Source organism: Oryctolagus cuniculus, chromosome 6 (genome assembly GCF_051225735.1).
Source record: "Oryctolagus cuniculus isolate XC-2025 breed Fujian yellow rabbit chromosome 6, ASM5122573v1, whole genome shotgun sequence".
In the NCBI taxonomy this organism is placed as follows: Eukaryota; Metazoa; Chordata; class Mammalia; order Lagomorpha; family Leporidae; genus Oryctolagus; species Oryctolagus cuniculus.
Genome location: NC_142872.1, coordinates 27,898,890 through 27,925,149, shown reverse-complemented (window position 1 = coordinate 27,925,149; position 26,260 = coordinate 27,898,890). Strand labels below are relative to the sequence as shown.

General features: G+C 45.2%; 1 protein-coding gene across 6 annotated transcripts in view; it reads right to left on the bottom strand.

Annotated features, from left to right (window-relative positions):
• CTNNA1 (catenin alpha 1) overlaps window positions 1-26,260 on the bottom strand; it is a 169,104-nt gene that overhangs the window by 23,417 nt on the left and 119,427 nt on the right. For 4 of the 6 annotated variants that reach the window (XM_070075026.1, XM_070075025.1, XM_051843320.3 and 1 more), the window contains 3 exon segments: window positions 15,734-15,814; window positions 14,408-14,560; window positions 2,218-2,310 (listed from right to left, as the gene is read on the bottom strand). In XM_070075026.1, the coding sequence (XP_069931127.1) occupies window positions 2,218-2,310; window positions 14,408-14,560; window positions 15,734-15,814 (327 nt within the window). 6 annotated transcript variants of the gene reach the window in all.

Below are 26,260 nucleotides of genomic sequence, written 5' to 3'. Positions count from 1 at the left end.
GCAGCTACCAGATACCTTCGCGGAGAGGTTCACAAGCATGTTTGACTCATCCCTCACAAATTGAGACGTGATAGAAAAATCTAAGCTGCCAACTGTTTAATTTTTTTTTTTTTTTTTTTTTTGACAGGCAGACTGGACAGAGAGAGAGAGAGAGAGAGAGAGAGAGAGAAAGGTCTTCCTTTTCCGTTGGTTCACCCCACAATGGCCGCTGCAGCCGGCGCACTGCGCTGATCCGATGGCAGGAGCCAGGTGCTTCTCCTGGTCTCCCATGGAGTGCAGGGCCCAAGCACTTGGGCCATCCTCCACTGCACTCCCTGGCCACAGCAGAGAGCTGGCCTGGAAGAGGGGCAACCGGGACAGAATCCGGCGCCCTGACCGGGACTAGAACCCAGTGTGCCGGTGCCGCAAGGCGGAGGATTAGCCTAGTGAGCCGTGGCACCGGCCTGTTTAAAATTAATGCAAGGTTCTGACAATAATGGGTCCAGAGAGACCACAGTGCCTCACTGAAAACCAACGACACAGGCTGACCAGTTTTCCATCACCTCAACTGCAGACGCCTTATGCTACCTGCCATGTCGGGGCCTGCCCAGCCCGGTGTGCACAGCAGTGTGGGCAAGCGGCGGAGAAACCCAGAGGGAATCTGGAGAGCAGTGACACCTGGGGAGACACTGCTCACCCCCCGCAGATGCCCAGGCCCACTGTGGGCCGGGCACTGGCTGTCTAAAGCTCATTCCTTCCAAGATCTGAGTAAGAGAAACCTGCGAAGAGGGGAAGAAAGGCGGCTTTGTGATGGCTCAAACCTGTGTGACAGGAACCAGCCACCCATGCTTGTGCACACCCACATTTTCATTAGAGTCTACCAGAGTCTCTGGTAGACGCTGCTTTCCCTGGGCTTTGAAGATCATTTATATAAATACTCTTGGTAGGTGTGATCAGTGTGTGTTACCATCTGTTTCAGCAGATATGTGGAAGCATTGTCGCTTTTCAAGCATTTTAACACCAAACGGAGAACCAAAGACATGAAAAACAAAGCGCTGAGAGGGTAAAATGGCAAAGTGGAGCAGAAAGCACCCAACCTCCAGAAATCCACTGCATGTTTATTACACACAGCTGGGTCACCCCTCAATTTTCTAACCATAGGCATAAGCCCACTGTGTTTGCTGGGTGCGCAGCCATCAGTCCCTGGCAGTTTGCTGTGGCTGGATTAAAGGTGAGCAACAGACAGTAGACGATGGCAAACTAACCCACACGGTTGGGGATCAGAATGAACACCGTGACTAACCTGAGGACCAGTTTTCCAGATTAATAAACACTGAGACAGGCCTGACTGAATCAGGTCACCCACCTTGAGTGTTCAGGGATTATCCACCCAAAAGCGTCAAATTCATGAACACTTTATTTTGAGGCTGGCTGCAGGCACAACATAGGACTTCACTCCTACGACCTCTGCTCACTCCACTTTAGTGGCAGCCACTGCCATCTGGCAGGCTGGGTGAAGAGAGGTTACCCAAGTGCTCAGAGTGCACCAGCCTCTTGCACACAAACACCACTTCCGTCACTTAGAAATCTGCCTGAGTGGCAAGGAGTATCAGACCTCACAAACACAGGACTCCCCTTAAAGGAGGCAGGCAACACATTGAGTACTTAAAAAAGCATTCGTTGTTATACGTGCTTCAGAGGCTTTCTGGAGTGCCAGGTGCTTAACCCAGCCTCATCACCAGGCTTCCAACGTCCTATTAGCAGAGAAGAATTCTCAAGCTTTTACTTTAGTGGCTGGCTGAATTAAGTTTTTAGTCTGTACATCATAGGGCTAACCTACACAGAGGAAAGGAGCTAGCTCTGGAACCTGCCCCGCCCCCAGCACAGGTTATTAAGACAGAGTGGAGCTGGGCAGCCACTGCACCTCCTGGAAGCACGGTCGCTTTCAGGGTTCCAGGACACCTCATGCTACAGAGCACCCTCCTCAAGGGGTACAAACTGGGCAGTGTGGTCACTAGCCAGCAAGGGAGGAAACTGCTTCTTTTAAAGGCAAGTAAGCATTAACAGGTGATGCCAACAAGAAGTGACACAAACCTTTCTAAAGTACTTGTGCTGTGTTTCAGTTATCTGTCCAAGTTCCCATCTAAAGTCTGGTTTAAAAATAACAAAACATTCACATCATCTTCACACTAACCAACACCCAATATAGCGGCACCACAAAGTCCCAGTTGTACTCACCTGTGGACAGAGGGCTTCTAACTGGCTGGCAGACATTCGAACAAGCTTCACGCCTTCCTCGTTGTTTGAGATGGAACAGGCCAAGTTAGCAACCTATTACGGGAAAACACCACAAAAAGATCTGTGAACCTTGTTCTCTTCTGACTGCTACAGAAAACAAGCATGTCCCCGACCTCTCCAGAACAGCTGACTAGAGTGCCAGTGGCATGTCCCCTTCCCAAAGACTGATGATCTGCTTCCCAGAACACATGTTAAGGCTCTGTGCTGAGTAAACCACACAGACTTGTAACACGTAAGGCACTGCGAGTTGATGGCAGAACCTGCAAGGACCTCAGGGCCTGCACTCACAGGCTCTGCATGAGCTCCAGCCTGCTGCAAGGAAGGCACAAGAATGGAGGAGAGCTGAGGAACCACGGGCATCTGGAACTGTTAGCAGTATCCTCAAAGAAAAACTCATTCTGCAGCTGTTTACAAGGAAGGAACTCGGACTCCAAGTTGCTATTCTCATTTGGCAGGTGATTAGGAGCTCAGTTTAAGACACGATGAGTTTTCCTGGAGCAAAGCCTATTCTTCAAATCAAACACAGTGTAAGACAACATCAAGATAGATCCAAGAGCATCCACATCAGGAACGGAAATGACAGCAGCGATCACGGGCCGTGGGGAGGAGCAAAACTGCCCTTCAGCTGGGCTCTCCTGGCTGACACCCGCTTAATCGGAACTGAAATCTTTACCTTCCCACCCAGCTACCTCGGTGACACAGCTCAGAGTCAGAAACCCCCTTTCCAGGTGGTGTCACACACACTTCCTTTGCTGATGTCCTGGCAGGGTGTAGGGTGGTGCCCTGGAGTGATGGCTAAGGCAATGATCAACTCATCTGTGTTTCTAAATCAACAGGCTTGTCAATTCCATCGGCAATACCAGGGCCCAACAGAACACAATGCTGAGGCAGTTTCACCTCAGAAGCAGACTGAGCTATGACTGATAAAGGTGCAGTATCAGAGGCACTGTGCGGAATTTAAATGCCAGAGCAAATAAGGGCAAAGGCAGTCACCTTTGATCTTTACTCCTCCACCCAACTTAAGCACACAAGCACACAGGAGAAATGGCATGCTATTAAGGCTGTTGTCGGCAGTGCTGCAACCAAGGGCTATCAGCCTTCAGTAAGACTGCTGCCTACCAGAATCTCACAATGTCTGATCACAAGGGGAAAAGAAACTAGAAATATGCAACTGAAACGTAAAAACGTAAGGAGACTGGAAAGCCGGATCTCTAATGTTTATGAGGCCTTCAAAATCACATACCCAGGTAACATTTACTCTGCTGGGAGCTCCCAGTTCCACCTGTGCTGTCAGCGGGGCCTGAGCAGAGGCAGCTCTCCCAGGATGGCAGTTTACCAAGGTGACTGGATTTCTAGTCTGCCTATTTAAAAGCCACTGCAAAACAGGACCTAGGCTAAATTTCTGTAAAACGTAAAACTTAAAAACAAACAGTACTCCATCCAAATGTACATTTCTGATGCTACAGTGAAGGAGAAAGCTTAAATTAGATGTGTTTATGGAAAGTAATCCACAACTTCTATCACTTCTCTGCCTTAAGAAGGCACACGTTGAAAAGCAAATAGGAAATGTGACGCTGGTCACTGGCTCTGCAGCTAGGGATCCAGATCCCAGGGAGGGGAGGGGTTGTAGGCAGGCTGGGCCCAGCAGCCCCACCCACGCCAGTGTTCTGGTGGCCACAGGCGGTGAGGACTCAGGCTCACCAGCTGCTGGAGTGCTGCCTTGAAAATCCAAACAAATACTGAACCTGAGATCTGAGGGCTAAGGCTAAAATGGCCGACTTCTTCAAACCATCTCTTCTCTTTCTGCTACAAACCCTGGCCAAAAGGCTCGTTCTTTACGTAAAAACACAAAACCTTGCCACAGCCCTGCCGAGGCTCTAACGCTCCACGGAGTACACTGGCCGTTTCAGAGGGCTGGGGAGGAGGAAGCAGCGCCTGTCACGGACAGTCGTCTCCGGATGAATGAGCTTCAATTCATCCTGCAGGGACAGGGCACTCACTTCCAACAATGACAAACGTGCAAATGCAACAACTCGCCCACGGCTGAGTAGCTACCCTCACACGCCAGCACCAGGCCTGACTGCAGGCAGCAGGGGCCAAGGAGGGCCTTCCTGGGTGCCTGCTCTGTGGAGGCTGAGCAGTGCGTACTGAGCAGAAGAGTCCTACGTCTGAATTCAAAGCAGGGGGAGCCCCTAACCTCACCAGGACTTTGTAGAGTAGGACCTCTGGTTTGTTCTCAGAGTAAATCAGTGGATCTCTGCTACCCAAGTTGCCACGTCTGAACAACTTAAACGTCTCTGCATCCTGCTCGTGCAGGTGAGTGAGGAAGACACGGCCCCGCGGGCTGTGAGATCACAGAGTCCTGTCTGCACCACTTCTGCCTATTCTGTATCATCGGGATCCAGTGGGGAGACGGGATTTCAAAAACTTGCAAATCACTCATAAAACACATCAGCCTCAGGTTCTGTGGTTTCAGGAATGGCCCAGCAACAATCTGAGCTGTGGAGGAAAGACTGCATCAGACCAGTAAGACAACATCTGCACGTGACAGCAGAGAGAAGATTCAGTCATTAGGAATGCTCTACCTTTACTCCCTAACAGCTTATCTCCACTTAAGTAAAATGTTATCAATTAGCGTTTTGTGTTGGGAAAATATCTCATTATGACTGCTTTCTTCTATGACACGTGGGCTGACGATTTGCTGAAATCAAACACATAACTAAATGTGGTTTCAAATACAGCTGAGTTGTAAAACGGCCTCTCACCCTACATCTTGTGCTCTTGGTGGTAAATTAAGGACGTATTCCTACAGTGCTCTCCACCCGTGTCTGGGGGAGCAGAGCTGTGAGACCCCCGAGGAGCCACACCACCACCCAGGAGCAGGCCAGAGGTAAACCTCAAATCTACATCTCTTTCTTTATGGGCTTGGCCAAGATATCACTTGAGTTTTCTTCTTTAAAATGGTCTGAAACCCCAGATATCAAAAATGGCAGGGAAGTCGGAAACTCCACTTTTTCAAACACAAAATGAGAAGTCCCAGCTGCAGTCGTATTTGTTTCAGAATCCCTCAAGGTGGGCATTTAGCACACCATTAAAACACTGCTGAGGATATTCACATACCAGAGCGGAGTTCCGGGGTTTGAGTACCTCATCTGCTCTCCATTCTAGCTTCCTGGAAATGCTCACCCTGGGAGACAGAGGGTAATCACTCACCCAAGTGGGGTCTAGACCGAATGCCTGGCTCCTAGCTTCAGCAGAGGCCAAGCCTGGATGTTGCAGACATTTGCCTCTCTTTATTTCTGCCTTTCAAATAAGTAATTTTAATGCAAAGATGATTTTTACACTTTAGTTTTAGGATACATATTATTTCCCATGAAAAAATGGCAATACATCCTTCATCCTCAAGATAAGAACACAACTGGGGCCAGCACTGTGGTGGTGTGGGTTAAGCTGCTGCTTATGATGGTGGCATTCCATATTAGCACAGGTGTGAGTCCCAGCTGCTCCACTTCCAATCCAGCTCTTTATTAATGTGCCTGGGAAGGCAGCCGAAGATGGGCTAAGTACATGGGCCTCTGCCACCCACGTGGGAGACCTGGATGGCATTCCGGAATCCTGGCTTCAGCCTGGCCCAGACTCAGCTCTTGTGACCATTTGGGGAGTGAACTACAGGATGGAAGATCTGTGTGTCTCTCCCTCTCTCTCTGTAACTCTACCTTTCAAAAACATAAGTAAATCTTAAAAAACAAAAACTGTTTTTTGCCTCCCTCCTTTCCTCCCTATTACCAGTAATTTCACTATGAAATTCAAACTCAAGCACAGTTAATTATAGTTCACAATTGTCTGCTATTCTTTTCTTGGTTCTGTTACCACATCTACCTTAGTTTACCAAGTTTTTGTTCAAAATAATCCATGTCAGTCTAATTCTAGCAAGAAGATATAAGCATTGCTAGTCATGGATAAACAAAAGATTAAAAATAGTGACTTCTCTGAAAGATGACGAACTGTTAAAAGCTTGGCTATTTGGCCTTTTTTTTTTTTTTAAGGCTTCCACTGGTAGACCACCACTCAAATTATCTTGTAATCATTTCCACATCCATGTATTATACATACCACTTCAAGAGTTCCTCATCTTAGGATGGGCATGTGGCATTCAGGTTAAGACACCAGCTGGAATGCCCACATTCCGCATCAGAGTGCCAGGGTTCACATACCACCTCCACTGCCAGTTCCATCAGTTGTTGCTACTGTGCATCCCAGGAGGTGGTGGTAATGGAGTCACTGAGTCCCTGCCATCCAGAGAGCCAGACTGAACTGTCAGCTCCCAGCTTCAGCCCAGCCCAGCCCAGCCACTGCAGGCATTTGGGGAATTAATCAGCAGATGGGAACATTCATACATTTGCATTCTCTCTCTCTCTCTCTCTCTCTCAAGGAAATTAAACTAATTAAAAATGTTTAAAAATTTTAAAAATAAATAAAAGTCACCCTTTTCTATTCTACCTAAAAGCCTGAATAATTTCTCAATAAAGCTAGAAAGGGTGTTTCACATTAGTCCATCAGCTCCAGTGAGTCGAGGTGGTCAAGTGCTTACTCGACCATTCCCACCAATGCTGCAAGAGGGTCAAAGAATCCTGGTGCCCCTGCAGAACAGAGTTCATCCAGCTGCCTTTGCCTGATCTGCCAAAATGTGACCAAGTGATTAAGGTCAGAAAGCAAAACAAAACAAACAGCGTGCTTGGGGGTGAGATATTAAAAATGGTACATGGAAGACACTTGTCTCATACAGCCCCCATGCAACCGAAATGACAAATCCTAGAACTGTCAGGAAACCAAGCTAAATGCTCAGGCTTCTTTTGGAATCCAAGATCAGAATAACCTCAAGGAAATCTGACTTCACGCAAACATCCCACAGTCCTGGGAATCTAAAGCTCTATTTAATTTGCCACTTGCCAGAATCTCAGCGTATGGTCTCAACCAGAAGCACTGAGAAATCACCCAGAATTTCAGGGGTAGTGGTTTAAGGTCGGTACTTTACACAAAGGCACTTTCTAAAGCCTTCTTCAAGGCCATTTCCCACACATTATCAGCACAGCACAGAATAAAATGTATAACGCAGATCATCCTACATGTAGTTAAAACACACATTCCAAACCAATAAAGCCACACCCTATGAGATCCAATGGTGGAGGGTGGGAGGAGGTAGCAGATGGAGACAGTACTGCTCACAAGCAAACTAGTTACATCCACTTTTTGATTTTTGATTCACAAGACAGTGAATGAGATACAGTCTTACTGTAGTAAAGACATAACCAGAGGTGTATTTTAGGACAATACTGGGCATAGGGTAAAGGAATGCTAAATGATACATGGCTTTTATAGGCAGGATCTCGGGGACGGCATTTTCTCTATTTCACTCTCAAATGGTAAAACTGGGAAAGGACTCAGAAGAGGGTAAAATTAAAGGGAAAACGGATTGTTATTTGGCTATAAAGCTGCACATAGCCAAAGGAGGTGGGCAAGGAATGAAGCAATTAAAAAGGACACATGGGTGTTGCATTATTGACAAAAAGGTAAATATTTCTGACAGCAAATGAAGTTTTCACCTCAATACACTTTAAATTGAAGAGCAGCATAAAGAAATCATTAACTTGCTATGGAAGAGAGCGTCCAGCACGGAAGGTGTGATTGTTACCTTGAAGCATAGCCACACTGCTGTACAAGCTGGGCTCCCAAACTGAACTAAGTGGGGAAAAGGAGCTCCAGGGTCAGACACAGATCCTGGTAACAGACATTTCTGCTACCCTTCATGTAAGCAAAGGGGCTGCAACACCCTGCACCAAGTTACTGGATTCTACTGACAGCTGTGGTGTGACATACTCAGCGATCCTAGCCAGACCCTCAAAAATAGAACGGATAAGAAAGACTTCATGGCAAATATTCTGCTATTCCCTTTCAAGTAAAACAACAAAACTTATTTAATTAAGAATCCAATAAGCAGCCAGAATCACAAAGTGACTGATGCTGTGTACACGCAGGCAGACTGGAGGGATTTGCTCGAACTGATAAAAACCTCAGTAGTCAGTACTGTAGCAGTTTGTATCCTTAAAAGCAGTCCTATATTACCTTCATGTGACACACTCAGAAGGCACCATAAAAGGTTCCACTTAGTGGTGAGATCCCTGCTGGCACTCAGGAACCACTGATAGACTGGAAACAACTATATACACCCCAAAGTAAAGTGTAACTTTTTAATCTCATTTCCCATGGCTGGGGAGGTAGGCGGATTTCCATTAAAACCATGCATCTGATTCCCAAAAACGAAGTTAGCAAGAGCCAACACCTCTGCTCCCAATCTCTTCTGGCCCTGGATAAAAAGGCTGCTGCAGTCACAGCTGTTGCTCAGCTTCTATCAAATCCTGATAAAATGAGTAACTTTTTTCACTCATCAGCTGAGTGTGATTAAGTCTGTTTATTCTGATAAATTCTGGTAGAAGATCATCTTCGTGTGGGCAGGATTTGTGTCTTACTTACTGACTGTATTCCTAGTGTCCTGAACGGTGACCAGGATGTACTAGGAACTCTACAGATACTTACTCTAAGAACCTTGTTATGATTTGTTTCTACCCAACTACAGACCATTTGCTCTAAGTTTTTGAAAGCTACCTTCTAGCAAGCAAGTGAGCAAGATTATGTTGCTCAAATCAACGTCCCTTAACCTTGAAAAAGAGTCTCTCCATTTTTCTCCTCATCTCCACGTCCCAGAAGGTTTCAGAACCCAGCCCCTCATGAGCACGTCATACCACATGATGGCATATGATGCTCTTCTGCAGAGGTATCACAAACACCTCCGAGTGGAAGAAAGCTCCCTGAGCTTCAGACACAAAATGGAGCCGAGCTCCTCACAGCCCTCAAGTCACTGCATGAGGACTCCTGGAGATGGCGGCACAGGAACCCAAACACTGCCTACCTGGGAACGCGTATGTTTATGACTTTGGGAGTCAGCAGGTTCATTCACCTAATAGAGCTGCCGAGCACCTAATGTGTTCTAGGCACTATTTCAGGTTCATGTTCTCATGGAAGTTACATCCTACTGGAGTCTGGGGAGGAGGTGGGAGAAAGGCAAATAAAATTAAACTTCAGTAATTTCAACAGTGAGAAGAGCTATGAAGCACATAGAGAAGGCAACAGGAGGGGAAAATGACCGTGGAGGATGGGATAGAGAAGACTAGGGCTCCAGAAAAGCTTCCCTGTGAGACTGGCAGAGGAAAAAGGGGTCAAGCGTGGCAGGACCAGTTGGGTCAGCAAGGAGATAAGAGACAAAGGGCGTTGCAAACTTCGGTGGGGTACCTTCTGGGTCATGCCTAAGCACCTGGATTTAGGGTTTAATCACAAGGATGCCCAGTTGTTACAGAGCACAAGAGGCAAGGCTGGTACCAAAACAAAGTAATGACAGGAGCTTATTCCAAGGGATCTCACTGGCTCCTGTGCTGAAAAGCAGCTGACAAGGAACGCAAAGAAATAATCAGGAAGCTGCTGCTCCAGAAGTTACAGCAACAAACAGTGGCCTGAAGTAGGGAGGTGACCGTGGAAATAAAGAAGCAGGAATGGTAAGGGAGGCTGTGGTATGGCTTCAGGACATGATGGGAGAAGAAAAGCCAAAGATCAACTCTGGATTTTTGGCTTGAGAAACTGGACAGGAAGGTACAAGCATGCTTATCAGAGTATTAGACGTAACAAAGACTAAACGCAATCAAAATAACCTAAATAAATGGACTAGTAAGCAATCAATGTAATATACTGCAAGTGACTACACTGTAACACAGCAAAATGGTCATGCTATAAGCTGAGGAGTGACGACATTGTCACAAATTTTATCATTTGCCCCAAACAAACCAGTATGGTATCAATTTTGTATAGTTTGTTTTATTTATTAAAAAACTAGGGGCTGGCCGGCGCCGCGGCTCACTAGGCTAATCCTCCGCCTTGCGGCGCCAGCACACCGGGTTCTAGTCCCGGTCGGGGCGCCGGATTCTTGTCCCGGTTGCCCCTCTTCCAGGCCAGCCCTCTGCTGTGGCCCGGGAGTGCAGTGGGGGATGGCCCAGGTGCTTGGGCCCTGCACCCCATGGGAGACCAGGAAAAGCACCTGGCTCCTGGCTCCTGCCATCGGATCAGCGCGGTGCGCCGGCCGCAGCGCGCCGGCCGCGGCGGCCATTGGAGGGTGAACCAACGGCAAAAGGAAGACCTTTCTCTCTGTCTCTCTCTCTCACTGTCCACTCTGCCTGTCAAAACAAAACAAAACAAAACAAAACAAAAACAGAAACAAACAAACAAACAAAAAAAAACAGGGGCTGGTGCTGTGGCATAGTAGGTAAAGCCACCGCCTAGAGTGCCACTATCCCATATGGGTGCTGGTTCAAGCTCTGGCTGCTCCACTTCCAATCCAGCTCTCTGCTATGGCCTGGGAAAGCAGTAGAAGATGACCGAAATCCTTGGGCCCCTGCACCCGTGTAGGAAGACCCAAAGGAAGCTCCTGGCTCCTGGCTTCAGATCAACACAGCTCTGGCCGCTGCAGCCAATTGGAGAGTGAACCAGCGAATGGAAGATATCTCTGCCTCTGCTTCTCCTTCTCTCTGCGTAACTCTTTCTTCTTCATCATCTTTTTTTCTTTAAAAAAAAAAAAAAAAAACACAACAACAACAAAGAGATACACAGGAAGAGACAAATGGACAGATCTCTCACTCTGCTGGTTCACTCCTCAAATGCCTGCACCAGCCAGTGTTCAGTGTATGGTAATGGCCAAAACACAGATCTACATAAACTACCTCTCCGTCTTAACTCTTCGTTGTGGCGTATTTTTAAATCTGTGCAGTCAACTAGGCTGGCCTGCAGAGTCATCAAGCTACCTGAAAACCTTGCCACTAACATACTTTCCAGGGAGGTGTTGTATACTATGTAACTTAACTGTTCTTTGTCGGAATTCCTGGAGGGAATCCTAAACTTCTGGATCTTCAGTAGTAACAGGAATGTCTGTTACTCCTGGCACACACTGTGCTAACAAGGTGACTCAGGATAGGGGCCACCCTGTGACTGGAGTACTGGGACTTGAGGTCTGACCCAACTGGAGGGAAGGATACCTGGCGATAGGAATTCAACTCAATCATTATTCAATCAATCACATTTATACAATGAAACCCAGAGATGCTTCCCAGATGGGGAACACAATACATGGGAATGTGGCACAGAAGCACTGCATTGGGACCATCCCAGACCCCACTCTGTGTCCTGCTTTGTATCCTTTACAGTAAGATGTCTTAAGAGTCCTCCTGGAACATCAATGAATCTGAACTGAAACACCCTCTGATTTGCAGTGCAGGAGGCCTATGGAACCCCAAGCTTGCAGCCGGCATCTCAAGTGAGCACAGTCTTCTTGGACATCTCGGCTTTAATCCGTGGGGTCTGCAGCTCTGGGTAGTGAGCATGAGAACTGCTTTATAGTACTTTGGGAGGACCACTCCCCCCAAGCACATCCAACAGAATTCTCACTGGCTGCAGAACCTGAGCCTCTCCTTTCCAGCCAGAGGTTTATCCACCCCCCACCCAGTCCTGTCCCCTTCCTCCCCTATTCCACTCCAGAGAAAATGGAGGAGGCAGGCACTGTGGCACAGCAGGTTAAACTACTACTTGTGACGTCCTTATAAAGACAGCATCTTAATACAGGAGTGCCAGTTCAAGTCCCAGTTGTTCCACTTCTAATCCAGTTTCCTGTTAATATGCCTGGGAAAGCAGAGGATGATGGCTTGAGGGTTTGGATCCCTACCACCCACTTGGGAGATGAGGATGGAGTTCCTGGTTCCTGGCTTCGGCCTGCCCCAGATCTGGCTATTGTGGCCATCTGGCAAGTGAACCAGAGGATGGAAGCTTGCTCACGTGCTCTTTGGCTCTCCCATTCTGCCTTTCAAATAAATGAAGCTTTAAAAAAGAATGGAAAATGACCCTTAAATCAAAGTTGGCATGTAGATGTTTACTCCAGTTAGGAGGGAACTAAAGAACAGGAATGAACGCATCAAGGTATTAACAAAAAGCACTCACAATGAAGTATTTCACCTCTGCCTAGTCTCCGACTAGCTCCAAGTGTTTCATTATAATATGAAAATGGTACAGGGAGGAGAAGCCTTGTCAGTGAAGAATAAAGTTCTGCTTTGAGTCAAGATTTTGAAGCTTCTACAATACTTTAAAAACTCATTTCCTTTTCATGGACATATGCAATTATATATCCTCCTGTCTCTATTACCATAAATGTAATGTAACTATTTGCAGAGCAGCACTACAAAGCCCAGGGTTCCACCTTAAGCAATGAAAAGCCACATGTGATTGAATACATAGATGACATGTGTAGGGGTTAGTAATGAGGGTACATGGAGTGCATGGAGAGGGCAGAGAGGTAAGAAAGAGGTCAGAACTGTGAACTCTGACGGGAAACACAAGACTCTGCGCTCTAGGGGGCCTCTGACTGGTAATGTTCAAAACAGGAGGAGGAAAAAAAAGCCTAAGCCTGGAAAAAGCAACTGGAGCCAGGTTTCCCATGCCACCAGGTCCAATCAACGCTTCTCCCTGGGTGTCAGACTGCCCACTAGTTCAGTGACCTTGAATACACAGCCCTTATTACTGAAGGGATGCAAATCAGGGGAACTCAGGCAAGTTACTTAACCTCTCCATGCCTCCGTTTCCTTACTGGAGCAATGATGCTGTGGACAGTACTTGCACACGGTTGGTACCCAGCAGGTACTCGGCAAGCGTCAGCTCTGTCAGGCTGAGGATGACGCAGTTGGCTCTAATAAAGAAAGGGCTCCCCAGCTCCAGTGCAGAGTACGGCTGCCGTCTGCTCAGGTTCCACACTGGGCCCTCTGCTACACTGGGAGCCAAGGCCTCAGCTGGCACTGTCCTTGCTTCCTGCCACATCATTTTAATACACACACCACTCACAGAAGATGGGCTCCCTGCACAGTACAGCTCCACCCATGTGGAGCTTACATCTCATGCTGCCATGTGACTACTGTGAACAAGATGATGCTTAATGGAGACACAAAATCAAAATCCCCAGTTTTAGTTCCAAATCATGGAATCATTAACTCACTAGTAGACTAACCTATGGATTCTATACATAACTAACTGAATCAGAATAACACTTAATGTTCAAGGAAAATTACATGTAAAATTAGTAATGTATTTCATGTGACTACTGATGGTTTCCTTGGAATATTTTTATGGTATTTACCTGGCCTAACGTCATTATAAATCCAAATGTCTAAGATACATTTTACATAAAGATCTATCTGATGTTCTTCCCTAGTGACCACTTATCAAATAGTCTGTAGAATATCTTGTGCAAGTATCATACGTTCTACACTAAGGCTACAAAATCAAATAACCTGGGTATATGTTCACTGTGTCTCGTATTTCCAAAATACAGCAAAGTGAGCATATTAAATAATAATGTAATTTCAGACAGCAAAAGCAAGGCAAAAGCAAGCCTAAGTTACCTGGAAGTTAAATGGCACTTGCTTTTAGATACCCTACAAAGCAACCACTTAGATACAGATCTCTACACACACACATCCAATGAGCAGCATGTGAAGGCCTAGTTTCTTCACTTTGAAGACAACTGGCCTTGTCTCAAAAGCCTGTGTCTTGGGCACAGCCAGGCACCTGACATATAGTACCTCTTTAAGTCCCCGCAGTTACCGCAAGCTGGGCAATCTGAGGATCCTCATCTTACAAACAGAAATAGGAAATGAGAAAGCTGGGTAACCTGCCAGGACACCAGTCCAGACGGTGTGACTCCTGAGATCCAGACCGTGGCCCCAGCTGCCTTCTCTGTCTTTGAGTCACGTCATATCCTGATCCATCTTTATTTGGACAGAAGATGTTTCTCTCTGTCTCTCCCTCTCACTGTCTGTAACTCTACCTCTCAAATAAATAAATAATATCTTTAAAAAAAAGTCTATCACTTTATACATGTTATATATATTATATATTTATATATGCTTTAATTTTTTAGCTAATTATATAATAAGAACTCATCACACTTCACCAAGTTATCTACAGCTAATAAAACTGCCAATACACTTACCTCTATCAGCTTGTTGGCATGTTCTCGAAAAACTTGGGCATATTCTTTAACTTCTTTCTCATTTCCATTCTTTGCGGCTTCAATCAACACTAAAAGTGGAACGTTGGTTTCCAGGAAAGAATCTGAAACGTGGTCCATGACAGCTTTGCGGAGCTAATAATTAAATTGTAAAATTTTAACTTTATTTCTATCAAGAAGCTAGATCACCTTTTGTCTCTTGTAAATCAAATGGAAGCCTATGAAAAATTAGTTGCACTCGTATTAGAACATCTCAGGTGAGCCACACCGGCATCTGATCCTCAGCAAAGGAAACACATGACTAGGGAGACAATGGTTATACTCCAGTTGCAGCCTTTCTTCAAAGGAAATCTTGGTTTTCAAAATGAGATTCTTTGCTGGGAATTGTAAAACTAAGGCTCACATTTGAAAGAAATAATACAAAGTTGAACCGAAAGCAGCTCTGGGTTGAAATGGCACAAAGCCTGAGAATATAAGTAATTAGCTTAATTGGCTAAATAAAATGAAAGGAGAGAGAAAAAAAGAGCACTTTACCACTTACTTAAAAGGGTAAGGCGCCTATGAACCTTAAAACTTAAAAGGTTACCTTTGTAACCATATTGATATTGCTTCACTAAAGGGAAAGGAAATAAAGAGAGAATTCATCTTTAATTTTGCTCTCTATCAGACATGAGCAATAAAATGTCTCTCGACTAACTTTTGGAAATTGAATTATTATTGTAACTGCTTAAGTCTTAATACACTGATTTATAAATTCCACCTTTAAAAACTAAATTCAATTTGATTTCAAAATGCTAAAGGGGTGATTTATCATTAAATGATCAGATTATTTACTCTGTATTTACTAACTTGGACAACCCCTCAGCACTCCAAGTATCTTTTTTATCTACTATTTTGAACTGGAAACTCATCTTCACCAAGGATTCAATGGCAAAGCAAGTATGCAATCGGAACAGTGCAAGTCAGATCTGTAACTTGAATTTCTGGACATAAGTAACAAAATGAGAGCCTTCAGGGTTATTTTCAGAGGCGCCCCAAGTCATTTGAAATTGATTTTCCTACCTGTACACCCTCTTTACACTACAGCTAATTTATTCAATTCATTCCCGTGAGACGGTATTATTCCATGCCTCTAAGAGAATTTATTAGCCATTAAGAGGCTTTTGAGCATAACAGAGATAGCCACTTTCCTGCAAAAATTCATCCTTTCTTCCAGCAAAAAATATGAACCTATTATTTATTGGGATTCTAATCAAAACTACAACATTGAGAACTTAGTAAAGCAATCGGCACATCCTTCCAACTTACCTGTCTACGCAAATCCCTCGTCTTCTTGGTCATTTTATCTATTGCAGAATTGAGTGCATCACTTCTTTCTTTACGCCCAGCCTGGATAAAAAAATAAAAAGGCATTTTAACAATTCACACGGAAACCTGACAGTTATCTGTGTTCCAATCAACAATGTAAAAACACTACAGGGAGAGTACATGGCACAGTGGTTAAGACAATGCTCAGGACATCCGCCTCCGCAGGAAGGAATGCCTGGGCCATTGAGGACTGGCTCTGCTTCTGATTTGGGTTTCCTCCTGTTGCACATCCTGGGAGGCAGCAGGTGAAGGCTCAAAGCACTTGGGTCCCTGCCATATATGCAGGAGACCCGGTTTGTGCTCCATGCTTCCGATATTGGTCAGACCAGCTTCAGCTGTTGTAGGCAACTGGGAAGTCAAACAGCAGGTGGGGGTGTGCTTGTGCTCTCTCTCTCTCTGGCTCTCTGCCTCTCAAATAAAAAAGTAAAAAGAAATAAAAATAAAACGCAGTACAACATTTTTAGCCAACTAGGGAAATATGAAGAGGTAGAGGCACTATGTGACTTTACCCATAAAAACCTAGCCACACAACCCTTAGGTTCCACTGGAATTGATGGAGTTTTGCCAAAACAGAAACATCATGAGACAAAGACTTTGGTTTAAAGTTGGGATTAAAAACTTGAATTTAGCTGGCGCCATGGCTCACTAGGCTAATCCTCCGCCTTGCGGCGCCGGCACACCAGGTTCTAGTCCCGGTCGGGGCACCGAATTCTGTCCCGGTTGCCCCTCTTCCAGGCCAGCTCTCTGCTGTGGCCAGGGAGTGCAGTGGAGGATGGCCCAAGTACTTGGGCCCTGCACCCCATGGGAGACCAGGAGAAGCACCTGGCTCCTGCCATCGGATCAGCGCGGTGCGCCGGCCGCGGCAGCCATTGAAGGGTGAACCAACGGCAAAGGAAGACCTTTCTGTCTCTCTCTCTCTCTCACTGTCCACTCTGCCTGTCAAAAAATAAAAAAAATTAAAAAAACCACTTGAATTTATATTTTAACTGGGGGTTCAGCATATACCAATTACATTAACGAACCAGCTCTCCTAGAGCTGCAACAACAGATTACACTTCACGCTGATACACTCTGAGATCTGAAGAATACCAAGATGTGAAAGGTGGCACCTATTACAGAAACAACGCAAAACACTGAATTTCAAAACTAAGATATACCACAACTGGTCAGAGTCTGTTTGTATATTTAAATAGATAGATAGAAGCAACTCAAAGCAGAGTATTCTGTAAATCACCTCAGGCATATTTTTAACAACTATAGGTTAAGCATACTGCAATTGTACTGCAAATAAAAGGGGTGTGTAAATCAGCATTTCCTCAGAGGTTAGGAGGCTGAACTGAGATTTCCCAAGGCAACAGTCTTAGAATCAAAAGGGACTAGAGTGCAAAGAATGGGGACAGTGAGAGCTGGGCCTGGAAACACCAGTAAGACACAGGCTAGGGTAAACTGTGAAGCATATCAAATTCTCACAAAACAGCTTCTTTCTATAAACATGCGAGTAATCACCAGAGAGAGAGAAATGGACAGAGGAACCTAAAACCCAAACTGAATCCCAAATCCTCCCTTCTGGTGCCCACAAGATGTTCTGGTATGCATAGGTGTCTACACCTAAGCCAGAACAGCAGACCAGTGGCTGGGGCTGACGAGACTGAGTACATGTTTATCACATGCCTTTTATGGACACCTGGTATTCACTCTCTGAAGATAAATGTCACATATTCCCTGCCATCACCTCTATGGACAAATTGCAGGAGCAGAAGAGAGAAGAAACACTAAGGGATACAGATTTTTTAAAAAAAAAAATTTTATTTTTTACTTGAGAGTCAGTTACACATGGAGAGGGAAGGGGAGGAGAGGGGGAGGGGAGGGGGAGGGGAGGAGGAGGGGAGGGGGAGGGGAGGGGGAGGGGGAGGGGAGGGGGAGGTCTTCCATCTGATGGTTCACTCCCCAATTGGCTGCAACGGCCGGAACTGTGTGGATCTGAAGCCAGAAGCCAGGAGCTTTCTCCAGGTCTCCCTTGTGGGTGCAGGGGCCCAAGGACTTGGGTCATCCTCTACAGCTATCCCAGGCCATAGCAGAGAGCTGGATCGGAAGTGCAGCAACAGAGACTAGAACTGGCGCCCATATGGGATGCCGGCACTGCAGGCAGTGGCTTTGCCCGCTATGCCACAGCACTGGCCCGGGATAGAGATCGTTTTGCAGAACACAAGAAAGGAGACAAGACAGGACCACTAAATAATGAGAGCTAAAACACAACAAACTAATATGGTCACAATCAAATCAGATTGGGGTTTCACTCTTCACTCTTTTCCCTCAAAATTTTTGTCCTGCCAACAAATACAACCCAGAAATATTAATGGGGTGTGCAGTAGGAAAGGACATCTCAAAACAAACAAACCTGGTGTAAGTATGAGGATTTCTACCTGCAGGAATAAACTGATTTATTCAGGGGTATCAGAAGAGAACTCAACTTTTTTTTTTAGAAGTTTATTATTTATATATATATATATACATACACATTTTTTTTTTTTTTTTGAAATAACTTTGAAAGTCAAAGTTACACAGAGAGAGAAGGAGAGAGGTCTTCCATTCGCAGGTTCACTTCCCAACTGGCCGCCACGGCCAAAGCTGGTCTGATCCAAAGCCAGGAGCCAGGAGCTTCCGCCAGATCTCCCACACAGGTGCAGGGGCCTAAGGACTTGGGCCATCTTCTACTGCTTTCCCAGGCCATAGCAAAGAGCTAGATCGAAAGTGCAGCAGCCAGGACTCAAACCGGTGTCCATATGAGATGCTGGCACTGCAGGCTGCGGCTTTACCCACTACGCCACAGCGCCAGCCTGGAGAATTCAACTTGAGTAGTATAATTAGTTACTGAAAATCTCAAGGTCAAAATACCAGGATCTAAAGGTCCCTAAAAGTGAATGAAAATCAAACTGATCTCATCAATCCCTTAATCTGGAAAATTCTCAGCACATTCCTTAGCCACTCAACACTTCAAGAAATTTTCTTTAAATAAATCCAGTAAAGTTTATCTCTGCTCCTGGTCATGATTTTTTGGGTGTTTCTAATACATCACATGTCCCAGAAAACGCTTGGAATCTGAAGTTCAAAGGCTGAGCTCACCTCCGGAGCGCCCTGACCCCCTCCAATCCTGAATGTCTAGGGACTTCCTCAACTTGGGTAAAAGGATTTACTGTAAAGGCTATTAAACAAAAATCCCCAAATGGGCTTTTGAGGGAATCACAGTTACATAGCAAAATCCACTTTAAGATGCAAAGCAACCCACACCATGAATGTTAACTCTGCCTTTGTCAATCTACCCTAAAAATCAATTTTTCTTTCTCATTAACTGCGTGAAACAGAGGTTTGTGCCTCATTAATCGGACAGGGCAGGTCAGGAACAGTTACCTACTAAAGCTTTTAGGGTATACTAAACTGACCATCTTTTAAATCACAGCAACGCTTGAAAATAAACACAGTCCAAAAAAACAAACTTAGGGTTCCCAGCATTTGAAATGTAAAAGGGTGACATGTACACGCGCAAACACATTGTTAACGCTGAGTTGGACAAAAGCAGAAAGCTTACAATCTGCAAAAAAGATTTTACTTCTTTGGAAATTAAAGTTGTCATTTCTAGCTTTGGTCAGGCAAAAGTAACAGGACTCAAACAAAATGTTAGAAAAGGCAACTCTGGAGCATGTATGTTGCTCAAGGGTGAGGATTCACAGAAGAAGGGGGGACTTTACGGAAAACACTGAGAAGAATGTTTAAAAACCAAGGGAAACTGTTTTCTATTAAACCCAGTTCTGGTTTGCTGGCTTGCAATACACATTGAGTGCGTAACATGAGAAACACCACAGCCTTGGTTGTTCCAGCCAACACAGATGGCTGATGCACTCTGCTCAAGCTGAATGTGTGACCAGAGTGGCTGGGAGCCTGTGCAAAGCTCAACTGTAGCTCAGTCTTAGATTATAACTGGTTATACAGACCTGCATTCCCAAATTCCTTTCAAAGAGTTCTCTTCTTAACTTACAAACCACTGAGCCATTTCTGGTGTGTCTAGTATTATCTAATTTCATCCTAAAAATTAAAAAAAAAAAAAAAAAAGGCAGGTGGGAAATTTTAGTATTATATAAAAATGACACCATTTTCTTTTTCTCTTCCTCCACAGGGAGCCTAGAAATGAATGCTATACTTTATCTGCTTGTTTTCTCAGATGACAAAGCCACCTTTAGCAAAAAGCATAAAACCTTTCAGAAGACAAATGAGTAAATGGAAGAAATATTTATGAAATACATGTCAAGGGGCCAGGCTATGGCCTAGGGGATTAAGCCATCCCCGTGATGCTAGCATCCCATATGGGTGCCAGTTTGTATCCTGGCTTCCTCACTTCTGATCCAGTTCCCTGCCAATGGCCTGGGCAAAGCAGAGGAAGATGGCCCAAGTGTTTGGGTGCCTACCACCCACATGGGAGACTACGATGAAGCTCTCGGCTCCTTGCCTCAGCCTGGCCCTGTGCTGGCTGCTGCAGCCATCTGGGGAGGAAACCAGATCTCTGTGTATCTCTCTCTCCATCTCTTTAACTCTTCCTAAGCAAATAAATCATGTCTATTTCTTTCTTTCAAAACATGCCAAGGCCAGTTTATTTAATAAGCAAAACTATTTTCCAAAGATTTAAGAAAATGAGCAAAGAACAGGAATGAGCAATTTTAATACAGTCTACAGGAAAAGAAAAAAAAATGCCAATGTGGATACAAAATGATCTTCAAGATCACTCATCATTAAGAAATAAATCAAGGAGTATTTTTCACCTATCACATTTGTGGACATTTTTAAAGGTTGATGGCTTCCAATACAGTGTTAATGGCAAGAAGAGATGGTTAGTGAATAATTACACACTTGGAGAGAGGTAAAAGTTTTCAAAGATCATGTAGCAATCTCCATCCATTTTAAATATATATGCCTGTGACCCAGCAATTTCACTGCCAGGAACGTAACCTATATATAAACTTACGTAAGGATGTAAAGACATTAAAAAGATATTCTTTTATCCTGATAAATTATATAGACACACAAGGAAATATTAGATAGACAGGTAAAAGGCAGACACACACACAGACAACATGCAGCATAGAACCAGCTTTTATAGGATAGTCTTACCCTACTCCCTCGAGCCTTAACTAACGCTGTGTTGGCAATGTGCAAAAAAGCAATCAACATTTCAACAGCAGATACAATGTTGACACACTCTTTATAAGCATTTCATATTAAGAAATTTTCTTTGCATTGACATCATGCTTGTTTTTTATTTGCCGAGCCAATGGCACGCGCATCTACCCCAGAATCTACTGAAAGGGATCTCAGAGAATAAAGTTTCCAAGTGTCAGCAACAAAGTGCTAGCACCCAGCCGCTTTCCATGTAAACCAGTCCCGGTAGATTTAGTCAACTGGGACAGAGTGCCAACTGGAACTGAAAGAGATTCTTCAAAGGAGTATGAATGGGTGTGCTACTCTTAGTCTACCTAGTGCAAATGGCTCTGTATAGTCTATAGCAGTCTACGATGGTAGGAAGAAACACATCTCAATCAATGGCTTCTCAGAAATGTACAGAGGGGAAGACAGAGAGACAAACCCAAACGTGGCTACATATTTCAACACAAAAGACAAAGCTTGTGACACAGAGAAGAAGGTGGAAACATTAACATGATAAAGCCACTGCCAAAGAATAAAAAGGAATGGGTTTTGCCACACAGATTTCAGGATGGGTATCAACCAAGACTTCAAGATGGTTTGTGCTTTTTGATTTGTTTTCATGTCCACGGTAGGAGAAACCAAAGATCTCATAGTTTAAATGCTCATCTGCCCGAAGTTCTATATAACATTTCCCTGGCCTAATGTCCAATACAGTGCATCAACCTAAGAGGCCCTCCTGCACTGCTTAGTACTGGGCACAGAACACTAACACAAGGCAACACGATGCCCAACAGAAAGAAGCAGCTGCCAAACTGCACATGTCCCCAAAACCGAAAGAGTCCCAAACAGTGCAGTCGCAACATCTAAGGACACAGCTCACCACCACCAGTTGTCAGAATTGCTTTCTGCTTTCTCAGTTCTGGTTACTAATAAGAGCACAGAAAGGACTTCTAAACATCAAGATCAACAGAGGGCAGGGATCCAGGTGAAAAATGACCCTTCTGGAGGCCTAATGTGAGCAGTCTGCTTTGGAAATCACAGATTCCTTGGTGCTCCCCCCAAAAAAGGAGAGGGGCTCTAATTAGCCCACTTACTCTAACGGAAGTCTTGATACACCAAGGGCCCTAGTATAAAGGTATTTCAAAAAGTTTTTTTTTTTTTTTTTTAAAGGAATTAAAAGATAAGGTTCGGCCGGTGCTGTGGCTCACTAGGCTAATCCTCCGCCTTGCGGCGCCGGCACACCAGGTTCTAGTCCCGGTCGGGGCGGCGCCGGATTCTATCCCGGTTGCCCCTCTTCCAGGCCAGCTCTCTGCTGTGGCCAGGGAGTGCAGTGGAGGATGGCCCAAGTACTTGGGCCCTGCACCCCATGGGAAACCAGGATAAGTACCTGGCTCCTGCCATCGGATCAGCGCGGTGCCATTGGAGGGTGCCATTGGCCAGCCGCGGCGGCCATTGGAGGGTGAACCAACGGCAAAAGGAAGACCTTTCTCTCTTTCTCTCTCACTGTCCACTCTGCCTGTCAAAAAAAAAAAAAAAAAAAAAAAGATAAGGTTCATTTGGTACCAAAAAAACTAAAATCCATGCACAGATTTTTTTTTTTAAATAATAAGCCTTTTCCATTAGCTTTTTGACGATTCTTCATATGTGGCTGCCAACTAAGACTGTATATATGGTTTACAACAGGGGACATACTCAGAAAATCTTGAACCTCCAAACTAATAGCTGCTGTCACTTTTTTGGTAACCATGAAAGAGAATTTCCAGGCAACAATTAAGACTCCCAGCAGGGGCTGGCACTGTGGCATGGCAAGTGAAACTGCTGCGTGAGGTGCCAGCATCCCATATGGGCATCAGTTCGAGTCCCAGTTGCTCCACTTCCAGTCCAGCTCCCCACTAATGGTCTGGGGAAGTAGCAGAGGATGGTCCAAGTCCTTGGGCCCCTGAACCCATGTGGGAGACTGAGAAAAAGCTCCTGGCTTCAGATCGGGATCAGCCCAGCTCCAGCCATTGCAGCCATTTGGAAGTAAACCAGCAGATTGAAAATCTCTCTAACTTTTTCAAATAAATGGGTGGGTTCGTGAGTGGGTCTGTGTGTGTAAGGCTGTTAGCAACAAATTCCAGTTTAATAGGCTTATCCAGAGACCTCCATGTAACACTCTGGTGCTGAGGCATTACAATTTTTGTAGCTACACTCACAGAAATATTTTACTTTTTTTTTTTTCTGATAGGCAGAGTTAGACAGTGAGTGAGTCAGAGAGAGAGAGAGAGAGAGAGAGAGAGAGAGAGAGAGAGAGAGGTCTTCCTTCTGTTGGTTCACCCCCCAAATGACCGCTACGGCTGGTGTGCTGCACTGATCTGAAGCCAGGAGCCAGGTGCTTCCCCCTGGTCTCCCATGCGGGTGCAGGGCCCAAGCACTTGGGCCATCCTCCACTGCACTCCCGGGCCACAGCAGAGAGCTGGCTGGAAGAGGGGCAACCAGGACTAGAACCTACTGTGCTGGCACCACAGGCGGAGGATTAGCCTACTGAGCCGCGGCGCCGGCCGAAATAGAAAGTTCCATGTATATATCTGTGCATCTGCTTCTTCCTATAGAGATGTGACTGCCCAATAAGCAGTATGCATGGAAAGCAACATATATGCATACAACACAGCTCCCTAAGCCCAAGAGTTTGCCTTAATTTGTTTAAAACCATTTACAGAAAGTAGACAGGTGAGATGTATATGGAACATCTAACGCAAAACTGAAACAGATGATACGGATAGCGCCTTTCAGAAGTAGTACTGCCACTTTAATTAAGTCAAAGGCATACGTATGTGGAATAAAGCTGCTTTAATGTGAAGCCAAGAGTAAGTTGAGTTCAGAAAAAACAAGGGCATTTACTTAGCCCTTTTAGTTAAAGAAAGATAAAGACCAAAAAATGATAAAACTCCATCAACGGGAACTGTGCATCCCACCGACTGTAAGGCAAACATTGTGTCTTCTTTGTTTCACAGCCTGAACATCTGAACCCCAAGAGTGGGCGAGTGAGGAGAATGGCTAGTGACCTGGAAGGAGCTGTGCTCCCTGGGCACTGTAAGAGAGTAGGCAGTGCTGCCCACTTCTGCAGGGGCATCAAAAAATAACTACTCAACTGCATTCGCACTTCTCTGAGCGATTTTCCTCGCCCCTAAGAGAGCTGAGGCAATAACTGAAGTAGCTCCTATTTATTCGTATATACCAGGTAGGCCAAGTAGACTAGAAAGCAGAAAAGAAACAAGAGTCTAAGAGGGACCAGATGCTTGTCCTGAATTTTCTCGTATAATACACTCCTAACTGTAGCTGCTATCATCCAACAGATTCAAATGCTTTCCTCCACCCACTTCTCCTACATGGCAAAGGCTTTCCTCATCAGAGGGCAGCTGACTTCAGTAAGAGCATTTACAACATCTCAAGGTCTTCTTTTCATTAAAAAAGGTTAAAGAAAAATTGAGAGGCTACTTCCATGAGATTGCTCTCTTCGGAACTTTTGGGATCAAGTTCCTGTAGAACAGTGTTTCTGAAACCCAGGGAATCTGAGTAAACCTTATCCACAGAAAAAAAAGAGCAAGCAAAAAAATTTCCCAAGCCAGTCTATGGTATGGACCCAGGTTAAGAACTTCCACCCTATGGCACTATAGAAAGGATCAAAATCAGTGGGGAGCAGCATCCTTGGGGTCTCTCTCCTCCTCTGTTCCTTAACTATAGAGGAGGAACATGACAGGAGTAGTAGCGCAGGCTCACCAGTAAAGCTGCAGGACCCCACGCACAGCAACTCTGGCAGCACTGAGAACTGTAGGCACTCTGAGACCGCCTGCCGAAGCTTCCCTTCTCCCCCTGCACGAGGGCCTGATCTGCTTCACAGTAATAAGGTTCTCAGAGGATTCCTGTTTTGCCTTCTCTTTCCCTCTGTGTTTTCCAGGTATTTCCCCCCAATTAAAGTTCTTGAACTTCTAATCCCATGATGGGGTCCCTTCTAGGAGGACTCAAGCTACACACCTGCAGTGCCACAACTTCCACAGGGCCCTACAGGAGGGACCTCAGGGTCTGCCCGTTCTCATTCCACCTTTCCACTCCAACACAAAAGGTTCACCCCTTAACACCACATTTTTTAAAGTCATCCAATGGGATGAAGCCTTCGGAAGCCAACAGACAACCGCCGGTCTCAAATCACAGACACCATGGGTAATTTTTGAGGGTTCTGCCTTCAGGTCCAATTCAAGATCTACCAAGGCTAAGTGCCAATGGGATGGGAGAAACAGATGTGTAGGGTCAAAGTAGCAACACGAGATGTGTAAAATGCAACACTGATTCACACAGAAAAACCTCTGGTGTTTACGTAACACTAAACATGGAACTGCACATTCCTAACAGAGGTCTGAAAAGTCATGTCGCTATTGGACACAGAAGCTACAGACAGGTCAAGCGAAACAACAAACCAACACACAAATCCTATTCCAAAGGACTAATAAGACCTTTTCATTTACAAGAGATTCCAACAAAAAGGTGTTAGAGAGCCCAAGGTCAGTTCTTAGGTGGGCCAGCAGGAACCAGTGAGCAAGTGCTCTGTGACTGCAGCCCTCCCCCAGCGCCCTCCTTCCCCAACACCGCCAGCTGAGGCTTTCAGTGATGGAAGAGATGGGAGTCGGAGGTAAACACAAGTGAGACTGTGTCAGAATCCAGCCATGCTGCACCACTTGTCCTGAATCATCTCTGCTCCGCTGATAAATCGCAGAGCGCGTGCATTAAAATGACTATAGCCCCTTTCTCCTAACAGAACATCCAATGATCAACAACCATTATTTTTCAATCAGCATGGTGATAAAACCTTGTCATAGAATAGGACAGATTTAATTAGAATTCCCCTGAAATTCTCAACAGAAAAAAAAATGCTTTTCTTTTGCAAGCTTTCTCTCTCCCCTTTATTCTTGGTTTATGATGTTAAGCTCTTAATGACAAAGAAGCCAAGCCCACTTAGCTAGTTTACCAACACATCTACAGCAAATCACAGTCATACTTTGATTTTAACCAAGCATGACAGCAAGGCAATTGAGCAGCTTTCCAAACTACCAGAACAGCAGCACTATCTTGCACAGGCTGGCGTTAAATCAGCACTTCATAAATTGCACAGGCTTCTGCCCGTTTAGATGATCTCTCTATGCAGAATCGGCGGTCTAACACTGGCTCTCACACGCATTAAAAATCATCACTCTGCTACCCAACTCACTGTTCAGACGGGTCTTCTTGAATGCAGCCTTT